Source organism: Zosterops lateralis, assembly GCF_965231275.1.
Source record: "Zosterops lateralis genome assembly, chromosome: 11".
NCBI classification, from domain to species: Eukaryota; Metazoa; Chordata; class Aves; order Passeriformes; family Zosteropidae; genus Zosterops; species Zosterops lateralis.
In genome coordinates, this window is record NC_139771.1 from 18,559,033 (window position 1) to 18,572,772 (window position 13,740).

At 41.3% G+C, this 13,740-nt stretch overlaps 1 protein-coding gene across 1 annotated transcript in view; it reads right to left on the minus strand.

Annotated features, from left to right (window-relative positions):
- Positions 1-535: 535 nt before the first annotated feature.
- The window catches only part of RYBP (RING1 and YY1 binding protein), a 38,473-nt gene continuing 25,268 nt past the window's right edge, over positions 536-13,740 (minus strand). The window contains exons 3-5 of the mRNA XM_083869134.1: positions 5,266-5,442; positions 5,053-5,151; positions 536-1,130 (exon numbers count right to left, since the gene is read on the minus strand). Coding sequence (XP_083725260.1) covers positions 878-1,130; positions 5,053-5,151; positions 5,266-5,442 — 529 coding nt within the window. The 3' untranslated portion in view covers positions 536-877. The remainder of the gene's footprint in view (positions 1,131-5,052; positions 5,152-5,265; positions 5,443-13,740) is intronic.

Consider the following 13,740-nt stretch of genomic DNA (forward strand, 5'->3'; position numbering starts at 1 on the left):
GGTGTGACTGGTTGGGAATGCTTCTGCTCCAGCTGGGCACAGACCTGCACATCACCAACCCGAGTGACCCTAGGGGAAACACTCTCAATCCTCTCTCATCTCAGATCCCAAGCTGTACCAATCAAAACCGTGTCCAGTACACTTTAGCCATTGCTTAGGGAAGAAACAGGGAAGGAACAATAGAGAGAACAGGTCCCATACAGGTTCAAACCTTCAGGAACACTTTTCACCTAAGACCAGTTCCATTTCAGTTTCAGTATTTTCACAGAAGGGGACTGTCCCAGATCTTGAACTGTTCAATTATTTTGTTTTATCACTTCACAGTGTTTCAAGCACCAGCGTTTCCATGTATTGGTTTCAAATAACCCTTTATATATATTTATTTATATATATATTTATATATAATTTATATCAAAACTGATAGTACACAGTATAACTGGAAGAAGAACTGAACTTAAAAAGGATATGTTGAAAGAGGATGGAGTTTGTGAATGCAATAAATAAAGTCCCCTTCCCACCCCACCCGCTCCCTACCCCAAAACAAAAAGTTGTCATGTTCATGGAAAATTGTGCACAGCAGATATTATAAAAAAGTAGATTCAGGAGCACATCCAATTATAAATGATTGTTAGGAAAATCATATAAAACAATGGAATACATAAAAGTGTCAAGAGTAATCGCTAGGGTGAGAAATTCCTTGGTGGCCAGATGCCCACGGCAAGCAGAAATTATCCTGGTTGCATCAGTAAGAGGTCGATGTCCGAGAAAGTGTGTTCAAGCACAGAAGAGGCTCTCCAGGATTTGAACAGCGTGGGCAGGTGGAGTGTTTGAATTTCATACCCTGATTCATAGTTTCCACAACTCCATGTGCAATTTTTCAGAAAGATTCGTCGTTGACTGCCGACATGTCCCCCTTGGGCGTGGAGGAACGGGACGAGCCCTTGTCTGTGCTCTCAGAGCCCGAGCTGCTCTGATTCTGTTGTTCTGATCCTGCACTGGAGGTCACTGTAGAAGACGACGTGGATGAAGACCGAGTCTTTTCTTTAAAGTCTGTGATAATTACTGTGACATTTCCCACTGTGACTGCCAGCTGCTGTGCGGTACTTCTGTCCACATTTTTCAGTCTGGGTCTAAAACGAACGAGAAGACATTTATTGAAAGGATTTAAAAAAAAAAAAGGAGAAAGGGAAAGTTTATTAGGAAAAGCATTTGCAAACAAACCCAGTGTGACTCACGCTCCCTGGCCTGTGCAGATGGCAGTGGCTGGGAGGAGAACCCCGGCAGGCAGAGTGCTGCAGAGCACAGGATGAAGGTGTGACCTGCTCCCTGTGCCAGCCAGGCTCTCTGTGCCTCTGAGGGCTGCAGAGCACGCTCAGCCCCAGAGAACAACCTGTCTCACAGGGCTCTGCACAGGGAGTCTCTTGCAGGCTTCTCCCTATCCAGCCGTGCCAGAAAGGAGGACACCGCAGCAGAGCCAAGCGGACAGGAGCCAGACAGAGAGAAGGCTCTCCTCCCCAAGGGGCAGATGAAAGAGTTCTCTTATCTAAATTCACCATCTCATCATGTGCCCTGATGTTATGAGACAAGGCTGTGACTCTGCAATACAAAACCACATGAAAGCATTCGGCCACGGCTCTTTCATTCCCATGTTGGAACTCTGCAGCTGCAAACAACACAGGCACTGGGACAACTTGGCTTCTCTCTCAGCTGCTTTGAGCTTATACAAATCAGATGCCCAATCAGCCTATGGATAAAATAGCTCAAAATGTTCCCTCTGGAATCGAGGCTATTGTAAATAAAATCCAGAATGTACAATGGTATTTTTTGCAGCCAGAGCTTTTGGTTAGGGGAAAAAAAGAAGGGGAAAAAGAAATACAAACCACCCGAAAAGAACCCACTGGTATTTATTGCTCAGGATTATCTCAGTAATTTGCATGCTGTGTTATCATTCAATTAGTAATGTAGCTAATAAGGGCTGAAGCTCTAGGAAGCTGACATTCATGCACATTTCATGGGCTGGTCCAAAGCTCTGCTTCAAGAAGCCTTGGACACTCCTCCAACTACCAGCAAATTCCAAGTCAGCTGCAGCGACTGCTGTAATTTACAGCTTTTGCTCCTAATTAAGGGTCAGGCTTAAGCAGCGGAATATTCCCAATAGGGAAATTAAAAAGGAGAGTCTTTATACATCAGTGAAAAGCAGCTTGCTGAGAGCTGCCTTATTGAGAGGGATGGAGGGAAGGTTAGTTTACTTTGGGATCAAGCTCCAGCTTTTAAACCACTCTGCCTTTTCTCCTCCTCACTTGCAGCACACAAGGCTAGTGCAGTAAAACACAAAAAGAGGGAATTAAGCTCATTTTCTACCCGCCATGAATACTCAATGGCTTGCAGTGGTAAGTTAACAAGGAAAAAGTCCTTAAGCAGCAGTTATCCAAGTGGTATTCCAGAATCAGACAGAACAGGAAAATGCACTGAGGACAAATCTACAGCTTCCAAAATAGAACAATTGTATTTCTGCAACCTTCCTCACCAAAAATGAACTTACCACACCAAAAATAGTATTTTCTTATCTAACCTAGGAGGCTGCTGCAATTTTTAACCAGTACCACAGGAAAAGCATTTTTAACAGATACAAAACACAAACAAAAAAAAACAAAAAACCAAACACTGCTGCCCTGGGCTACCCATCAGTGAAACTCCTACTTGCAGCAGCCCCATCGCTCCAGGACTGGCCTTTCCAAACCCGGAGCCGCGCTCTGGATTCCCGGGGCAGGGAGCTGCACCCACGCTGCCCAGACACACTCACAGGGGCTGCCAAGCTGCACACGTAACCACGGGGAGATGAAATGATGCCACCTCATTTGTGGCTTACAAGAAAGGGCAGCTGGCTCAGCAGGTTCTGTCTGAGGTTTCTGCTGGCGCTCCGGTGCCGTCCCGGCAGATCCCCCGCGCGGCCGCCGGCGTTCCCGGAAGCGTAGTACGAAGACGTATTTTCCTCCCCAAGCCCCAAGTTCCTCTAGGAAACCCAGCTCTTCCTGTAATTTGCCTCGGTCATTTGTTTCCTCTTGTACTCAGAAAGAGCCAAAATGCTGGCCCAGATACCGGAACAGAGCCTGCTGCCTCCACCTTCTTACAGAGTTGGACGTGAGCTCCGGCTATTGCTCGTTAAAAGGCAGCTCTGAGTTTTTAAAAAGGGAAAAAATGGAACTGCCCAAGCATCTTTAAATGCCATGACAAAGTAACATGGAAAGCAGGGTTGAGGTACAGGATTTCCCCACAGTCCCACTCACAAACATTCACATTATCACTTTTAAAACTCAGCCTCCCAACCATTTCTCTGGGAGGTTTTCTGGGTTTTCCCTCTACAAAGAGCTGATTAAGCACAGATGGAAACCACCAATCTCTTCAGCACATGCATACAATTTCTGCTTCTTATAGAAGAAAGGGATTGGCTCACTCATTTAATTTTGCAAAATTAAACACCCCGATGCTTCATGTTTATAGCAAAAAAGTTTTATGGCCAAATAAGTGAAGTGTTTCAAAACATTCAATCTGAAAGTACACAGGAAGGCATGGTATAAACCAAGATATTTTGTCAGAAACAGGCACAGTATCCAAGAAATTTAAACAGGATTTCTTAAAAATCCAGAGAGCCCTAAAAGATAATTTACAAAAAAACCCAGAACAACTGTTAAGCAATCTGGGCATGAAAAAAACTTATCCTTCTGTGAAAATCAGAAAAAGACTCTTGACAGTACTCCTGAGAACAGTGAATTGTCAGAAAAGTTCCACTAAACAAAACACTTAAAGACACAGTTTAAGTAGTAAAGGAGATGAAGTCTCCTTTAAGAATACCCAGCTAGACCTGGTACTATTTAGGTTTAATTAGGCCTGGCAAAAGCTTGCCACAAAACATGGCCTAAAAGACTTTGCAGTAGACAGAGTGACTCCTTTAATGAGTAAAAACAATTATTTGATGTAATCTCTCAATTTAATATTATGTCATTAGTCAAGTACATCAAGTCTCCTACATCTTAAGTCTCAAAATAAGTACTATTTAGAGAAGAACAGGACAAGAAAAGAGTCATTGCAATAAAGTTGCCTCTCTGTAATCAAATCAAGAATAGACACTTCACTCTTTGGGGGCTGAGGAAGAGTTAACAGCAGTCCCTGCAAACAGCTCAGTCTTGTAGCACAGATTTCACACTGCCCTCATTACATTCCAGTGGGTTACTGTACAAAGGAATATTCCCTCTTTTTAAAGACTTTCATGCTATTATTTAAAAAACTTCCAAGACAGGAGTTTTCTGCAGTCACACCTTGCCAACTTGAATGCCAACAGCAGTGCCAATCATATTTCCCACGTGCTTGACAAGTGTTTGCAGCTAATACTGCCTCAGCTCATGTGGCTTCACTATAAAACACCTATTACAGCACATTTTAAAGAGAGATGCAACTTTTATACAGCCCACACGGGCAAAGCACCCAGTTGAGTTCTACCTCTTGTAGCTCTCAAGTTCAATAATACAAGAACTGTTCTGTGATGCTGAATTTTTTGATTTAAAAAGTGGAAGAACAGTATAGGCAAGACTAGGAATAAACCTCTCTCCATACGCTCATTTCAAACTTAGACAAATAACAAACCAGCCATTTGTGCTTTTTGCTGATAGCAAGATACCAGCAAATCTGTTCATGTATACTTAGTTCCTGTATACTTGAAAAATTATCTGGACAATTACAGTGACTGAATTACGGATAAGGAAGTAAAAAGTAACCTTTGTTACTGCTATCGAGTGATGATAAGAATTTGATACAATTCTTTGCTGGTTAATGTTTTTCCCCCACTGTGTACAGCCAAAAGCATTACTACTCAACTGACAATACAATTATTTTAGCAGAGAAATGAAAATGAAATGGGCAACAGAATTGGTATTTCCAAAGCCTGAATCTGTCCTCACTAGCAGAGAATTCAAGTGCTTGTGTATCAAAAAAAGAAGTGTTTGCTTTGTAACACAGTTTTCAGATACCACAGGCTCAATTTTAGTCTAGAGTTACCTTGAAGTGTGATTTGAGTCGCTGGTCTTTGTTGTAGTATTCCCAGACTGTATGCTGTTTGCTTCACTAGGAGGATCTTTCACAATATCCGACTTTGGTCTGTGAGAATTGGAGAGAAGAGGGAGATTACAATGTTGGTTTAACTGCACAATTAACCAATGCACAATGCTACTGAAATCACATCACATTTCATACTGCATCCTTCAAACTTACTTAGTCTTCTTGTTAGTGTTCTTCTTTGTAACACTTGGACTAATTTCCTTCTCTTTGTCAGGTTTTTCTTTGTCTTGTTTTTCCACTTTCTCCTTCTTCTCCTTCTTAGGTGGTGGTGGGGTTGCATATTGCTGGGCAACTTGTTGTGCCACCAACTGAGAGTTTATTCTAGGTTTTCTATAATGACAATGAAAAGAGAGATCTATAGTCAGTTTTACACAGTAAAAATAACTACACTGAGAGCAGTATGAAGATTTATTTCAGCAACCAGGGAAGAACGCTCCATTTAAAGAACCAAATGGATGTCCTTATTTGATGTGAAGTACTACTGCTGTAACCAAACAAGACAGAAACGTTAAAAGAAAGAAATACTCTGAACTGCTGCTTCATCAGGTTTTAGAATCTAACATTATTAAATATAATGCTCCCTTTCTTCATCTATATCATGAAATCACAGCCAATTCTGGGGGGGACAATCATGAAAAAGCAGCTTTCAAAAAGCTGCCAGCCATACACTGTGGCTATACTTTAAGAAAAGGAACAGAATGTGACAAAAAAAGTTTCCTGCTAAACATCAGCCTCCTTCATATCCTTCAGTTTAATTTCTCAAATAAGCTTCTGGTTCAGCAGCAGCAAACCTTGCACAAGTAACAAAGAACAAGAGAAGGTAACTGAGATGACTTTGTCCCCAGGGCTGGGCTGGCAGGAGCTCAGGAGACAAGTGGGCATTCACACTGGCACTGGAACAGCCGTGCCAGCCTCCGACACAGCGTCCTCACACCATTGTCCCAGGCCCCAGTGTGCTCACACAAAAAACACAAGCAAACTGCCTTTCAAAGGCTGCTTCCACTGCAAATTATGGCTTACACAGAGAGGAGCTTTGAAAGTAACCAATACCTTGGTTATTGATCCTCACATATTCCACTGGAATTGGTACCTTTGTCTCATTCCTCATCCGAACTCTAATGTCCTCTCTTGACAACTCAAAAACTTTTCCCCCTGGCATATCACAAAGCAATTTATAGTCTAAATACTTTGGCTATTCATGATTGATTCCATCCCTTCAACACTCCAGAAAAATCTATGCTCCTCATCACCAAACAGCTCGTGGGAGAGGAACAAAAACAGGTAATCAACTCCCTCAGTCGTCCATAATAAACCAGATACTAATTTCAACAGTTGTTCAGGCTTGTCCAGAGCTGTTAAATTGTTCATAAATACAATTCAAATTTTGCACATAGATCAGACTACAACAGATTGCCAGTGAAAGCTGCACCCAAGTAACATCAGGTCTACAAGCTGGCACACAGAACCCCAGGGCTTCGTGCTGCAGAGCTCTGTACCTGCACCCAGCTTCTGCTACAAACATCTAGAGAAGTTTCAAGCACCTACTTAGTGATATGGTATGTTAAAAGAAAGTCTAAAACATTAACTGCTCACACATAATATTTGCACTGAGAGATGACACACACAAAGGAACACCCAGAGAATTTCTACTCCCTGTCATGGGAGAATCCAAGCATCTGCTAAGCCCCTCTTGGTAGTGGTTTCCTGTATAATGGTACCAAGATGTTCATACTAAAGATATACCAAGTATTTAATTTCTCTACCATTACTATAAAGTCTATGCAACAGGTTGTAATCAGGCCCCTGACCCATCTCAACACCTGTGGCATTTGGACTTTTCACCCAAGACAGAAACTGTAACTCTGCTGATGCTACAATCTGCACACACATCTGAGTGAACAATGATCTGGTCCTCAGCCTTAAAGAATCGTGATACTGAAATGTTTTGTAGATCAGATCAAGCAGTTACCTGTTCACAGAACAGTGAAAATATTTAGCATCCTTGAAATCCAGTACACAGCAATGTCTGATTGAGAATAAACATGTAAAAAGAAGCAGTTTGGTTACATGGAAAAGATTTTCAGATTGATGCAACCACACTAAAAGCTGACAACAATAACTAGTGTCAAGCAACCTGCTCACTGCCTACTGAAAAGAAGATAAAATGTCAAGAAATCTTCAAAGAGGGCAGATACCATCTCCCTGCATGATTATACATGATTAACCTCACTGCTTGAAGCTGCCACTTCTGCCCAGACTTACAGTCATTTGCTGTTTACATAACCAGCTAAGTCAGAAACCTGAGCCATTCACAAGAAACCCCAATTCATGAATCTGAGAGTTTTTCCCACTTTGCACAACTCTGACGTGCTCCTTGTGATGTGATTTCCAAGCCTTGTGCCCAACCTGTGCAGCTGCCCAGCTGCCTTTCCTGTTGCAGGAGTGCTGCACTGACTGAACAGAGACACAGATTTTAAAATGCAAACTAAAATAAAACCCAAATCCACATAAATACGTCTCACTGTATTTCCCCAGAGAAGGCTGGAATGGCAAAAGGACCAGCCTTAAAGCACTCCTGTGGAGACACTGCCCCATGCTCTTATCTGTGCCTGTGACAGCACACTGCATTTATTAAGTTTTATCATTTTCTGGCCACTTACTGACCCAACCGGCACAACCTCTCCAAAATCCTTATTTATATATTCCCTCTTATCCAACAGGATGGTTTCCTGGTGAGGGCAAAGCCAAAACTGGAAGGGAAGAGAGCAGGAAGCAGCCAGGGACCTGTGGGAAGGAGAACCAGCCCTGCCCATGGGGAGGGAGCACGAAGCTGCTGAGACTTTGGTCAACACTGAGCATCTTTAAAGATCTGCTGCACTTTTAGAACAGATTTTTTTTTTTTTTTAAATAATGCAAATAACCCCACAGCTTTCCAGTTCCTAATCTGACTGTTTCACCCATGCCAGCAACAAGCTTAGGAAAAGGGTAAAACCCAGGTAATTTAAGTAACTGGCATAGAAATAGTAATAATAATAGGAGTAATAAAATCCTTCAAGTAAGGCCCACACTGCCACTACAGCCAGGACACACTGGTTAAAAGTCCTTTACTAAAAAGCCAAGCAAAGCAAGTTGAGCAGCACATTTTTAACCACAGCAAACTATAACCATAGGAACCACAATTGAGTAAAGCAGCTGCAGCATCCAAAACTTACTCCAAGTTTCCCTGCCTACCAAAAATGATTTATTTGGCCACCTCCAAAGCGAATGCTTCAACCCAAATACACCACTATTATATTAAAGTAGTTATCACTTAAGCAGAACAATCTGAACAGAAAGTTGCAACTACTTCCAAACTTTATTTGTAAGAATAAACAGCTACAGAAACAAGTATTAACCATTTTATATCCCAAAATCTCCTCATCAGTTTACTTTCTGCAACATTAAAGTGTTTAGGCACACAGAGACTACATCTAAGTGACAAAAATCAAATCCTAGCTCAGCCTCTTCAGGTTTTCCAACCAGCACTCATGTTTAAGGAACAACTCTGTTGTAACCTATTAGAAGGTTGGAAGTATCAAAACTACTCACAACTCTAAAGCTAAAAAGCCTCAACTTCCCAAAAAATTAGCTGAAGAGATGCAATGCTTAGTGTTAGACTTAGTTCTTGAATTTTCAATGCAAGTATCTGAAATAGATGTTTCCTCCTACTTGAAGTTCTTTATGATAGTAAAGTTATGCTCTGCTTGGGCAATTTTCCCCTAATTTAGGTGACAGCTGGAGTAAAGACGGAGTAAAGATCCAACACTGATGTGACAAACAAATGCACACCATTTTTCTTTTTACAACATGAAGAGGATTGTCTTCTCAAACTAAGAGCAACTAAATGAAATTAAACTGTGCTTTCAAAGTTATGTCCAAACAAATAAATTGTTTCACATTAATTGTAGTGAATGTAGTTTACATCCCAGGAGCAGACATTTGCACAACTCATGACCTCTGCAGCAAGGACACGCTGCTGCATGAAAAAGCTGAAATATATTTGCCTGCTCTAAGAATGGCTGTGGCACCTGGGTCTCCTCACCATCAACTCCCGTAAATGATGCACAAATTATCTTTACCTTTTAGTAACACATTTCACAGAAACACTGTGCCTGCAAATATATACTATATGCAAATATACAAATATATATACACACTCTATGCAAATATTGTACCCTCAGATTGCCATGTGAAGTGACACTGGGATGTTTCACTCACGGGAAGTAGAATAAATGCAGGACTTTTCTGAAGGGCTCACTCTTGCTGTGCTCTTTCAATAAATTAAAAATTAAAAAGCAAAGTGTAACTTTAAGGTTCTGGCAAGTAGTGTTTCACTACTTGCATTTCTGTATCTCAAAGCTTCCCTTTAAAGAATGCCTCAGAACCAAATCCAGAGCACAGACACCCAGGAATTCTTTAGGAGTGCAGCAGCACAAATCACCACGCATCCAACACAGGAGTTTCTCAGGCCTGGATTTCAAGAGGGATATAGGAGGATAAGCTTCACCTCATTTTTCATGTGACTCTAATTTCTGTATGTGTTTGGGATTTCTCTGGCCCTTCTGCCTTGAGAAAAGGGAAGGCACCTGTCTCCTGCAGACACCATAGAGCAGGGAAGTGACTGGGCTTTATCCCTACAGCAACACAGACCTAGAGGGACCCCGGCAATCCCCAGGAACGTGGATCTAATTACAACTGCTCTGACTTCCCTACGACTATGTTATCAGAAGAATGAAAGTGGCATCGAGTGGGATTTCAGAGTCAAAAGCCTCATGTAACGTGAAGTAGGGAGGATTTGGATAATTTCATGCTGTTCTGGCTTTGATGCACGGGGCGATACCGGCCGACCTCCGCGCGGCTCCGCGGTGCTTTGAGAAAACGTGTTTCATGCACTGTGCAGTGTGAAGTACATGATTATTTTAATAACCCCAGTCACACATGAATATATCTCTGTTCTAAGAAAAAACAAGACTGAAAGTATTTACAGTGTTTATAAAACAGTTAGTACCAAAACACTCACACAACAAGCATCCTTCTGAGCATGAAGCGAGATTAGAAACTAACCCATCTCCTCAAAAGAATTTTACATCCAGAAGAACCAAAGCTTTGGAGAAACTAAGCTATAATCATGATGGGGTGAGCCCCCATTCCTACATGAATATTTTCCAGCTCATTTGTGATGACCACATGGTCCCTTTTGGCAACAAGAACAAGGATGAACGGACACATTGTCCTTAGAGTAGAACTGCAAAGCAGTATGGAAGCTGTACACATTTATCTCAACTTCTCCACTTGACTCGGAAAAAAGCAACAATAACATCAGTAAAAGAAGACTAGAAGGACAAACTGCAAGAAATATGTGACTGAGCAATGTTTTGGTGGAAGAACAGATTTTTTTTTTCTTTAACACTAGCACTGTGTTTTTATTTAGAAGACAGATGTTTAAAAATACAGAAGTCCATCTAAGAACACCCACTTGTGGGCCCCAGGTGTTGGGCACAGCAACAAGTCTGAAACACTCAGAGTGCAAGTCTGAATGTTATAGAAAAAAAAAACCAACATGAAAGAAAACAACAACTTCACACAAAGAAAGCAACTATTTGTCACAAAATAAACTAAGTACATTTAGAAGTGTACAGTCACTTCCAAAATCTGTTCAGTTGTTCAATCTTCCTTGACCCTCCAGCCACTGTCTTCTACCTCCTTGGAAGAGTCAAGAACAGAAAACAGAGATAAAGAAGCCTCAGCTTTGCTGATAACTATTCCTGGTCATGACAACAAACCTTGAGCTGTTCCCATTTCAGAAGTGTGTTTTAAACTTTTTCATTTTGTGCACCAGAAGTTTTTAGACTCCAGGTCACTTCTCACAGATTGAGCAATCCTCCCCCGCCCCAACACCATCCCTTACTTATGTTTGTAAACTTTAAAAAGTTCAAAATTATCTTCAGTAGTTAATATTTGCTGCTCTCACACAAAGCTGCCAGTTCTTTTTGGATGAAAACATGCTTTTCTTCAATTTTTCCCACTTTTCTTTTTAATAAAGTAAGAATAAGACTGTTATTAAATGAAATGCAAGCTGTCACCTGCATATACAGAACAGGACAGGCATTCTTGGTTGCTGGGAAGTGTCTGATAAGTGCCACCAGAAGAGAGTTGAGACTTTGAATGATGCCTGTAAAAAGAATATTCCATTCTTGCTTTTTACAGGAGCCTCAGCATTACTTTTATTTTTTTTTATATTTGGCCATGTTTATAACCAAAGTGTATAAATAAGAGATTTATTGCCAGAATTGTCACTGCACAGATTCTGCAGCTCACATTTCTGATTTTTTTTTTAGTGAAAACATGCAAAAAGCAGTTCTAAGAGAGTCCCAGAACTGCTCTATAAACTATTCCACTACAACTGCTCAACAGCACAGTTGTTCAACAGCATAGGTTTTTCAATATGTTTCCAGTTCTTTTTTCAATATACATTGTTCCATATAACCCCAATACAAAAATCTGAAGTCAGGGCTGTAAGATGTTTTTGGAAGCAGTTTGACCAGAATTTTGCCACATCAAAACAGAGTCATCAGAGAATTCCTCAAAACACCCATTCTAATACAGTACAGAATCAGGAACTGCAAATGAAATGCAACCATGAAAGTGATTCTGGACCATTCACTTCCTATCAAATTAAGAAACCTCTTTTATGGTGCTTCTTGCACAGCTGGACTTAGGATTTGGTGGGCTGCCAGCAAGAAAGGAGCCCTGAGCCAGAGAAGGGGGCTATTTGGGATTTTATTGGAAAACTTTCAGCAGAGAAGCACCACTGTTTGCATTTTTGCAAACATTTGGCTTCTCTTTTGGTTTGTTTTGGGGTTGTTTTTCCACAGGGAAATCGACAAATCCCAGAGCAGGTTTTCTGGTTAAAAAGGGCTGAACCTGAGTGACCACAAACTTGGGTCTGTTCTACCAAGTCCCACAGGCTCTGCACCTTTTCTATGCATATCATACAAAACTCTAAAATCATTCAAAAAGAGCTATCTAAGACTGTATGGTGCATGTGTTTTGGACCACAGGTTTATCCTGATGTGTCTCCGTGGAGGATTCCTGATACCAAGCAGTTTCAAGACAGCAGCAAACAGCAGCTTCTGTACACCCTGGAGAACAGAGAGCCAAAAGCAAGAGCTAAACAGAAGTTGTTCTTCTTCAGGCTTCTTTGTTAGCAGAGTGAGGATTGAAAATAGCAGTGGTGATGAGTAACAACGCTGAGTATCAGTTATTGGAACAGAGCCTGACGTTTACTTAAGCGCTAATACCGTGAAATTTAACTTACTGTGTCTGCAGGAGGCAAAACAAAAGTCACAGTGAAGCTCTGGAAGAAGGCTGCTGCTCCTCCTTTCAGAGGAAAAGCCTGCCTGGAAGCACAGTCAGTGCTGGCAGCCTCACCTGCCTGCTCACCTGTAGCACCCATCTAAAGCAGATCATTTCATATCTAATCTGTACTAATGAGTGCCAACAAAGCCCTGAGGCTGCCCACCAGAGGCTCATCCCACAACTGCTGTCTCTGACTAGTCCAAATCCCTGGAAAACACTTGCTTGGATGCTCCCAGCCAGGTCCCAGCTCCATCCTTGGAGCTGCAGCCCCCACAGCTCCCTGTCAGCAGGAGCTCTGGGTGTGTATAAATAAATGTATTCACACACCACACCCAGCAGGACAGTGCTGAAGAGTTGTGTACACTAAATAAGGATTGTTCTGTGTTTATCTGCTGGAATTCACTTCCAATAGGAACATCTTTTAAGGACTAGAGTGGGGAAATGTGTGAAATAGCTTTTTCTGCTTTCATTAAAAAAAAAAATAACATTTCCTTAAATAAGGAGTTCAACACCCTTAATTAACTAAGAGTAAAATTAGTAAAGAATTGGCAAAACACCAAATTTGCCATGTTGTAAGACCATTTTTGTCTCATTTGATGGGGAAGCAGAACTGTCCAAGTGATCACAACTTCATTATGCTTACAAATACTATAAAAATTACTAGTCCTGATTCATGAGTATATAGAAAACATTCTTTCACTGGGAGTGCTCAAGACCAAGCTGGATGAGGCTTTAAGCAACCCTGGCCTGGTGAGACGTGTCCCTGACCATGGCAGGGGGCTGGAACAAGAGGTCCTTTAAGGTACCTTCCCACCCAAACCATTCCAGGATTCTGTGACTCTGTAAGACTAAAGTACATAGCCAGAAATACAGATTTTCAGATGATTTCTTGCTCCATTATTTTACTTAAAAAAAAAAAAAAGTTTTCTATTAAGATTTTTAATGGTTCATTTTAAAAAATCATAAATTAAGAAAATACTGCACAATACATCCCTTCTGCTTAAAACAAAACTCGCAATATGTAATAGATTAAAATGGCAACAACTCCCAGTTGCAACATCACCCTAAATTCCAGCTGAACAAAAACAACTTTACAACTCCCCTTCTTGCCCTCTACCACCAGTGTTAGTTAGGTCCAGGCTAACCAGACCTAACTAACCTAGTTAGGTGCATTCCAGAAAGAGCATTGCCTCCTATTCATTTATTGCATTTATATGGAAGAACTTCTAC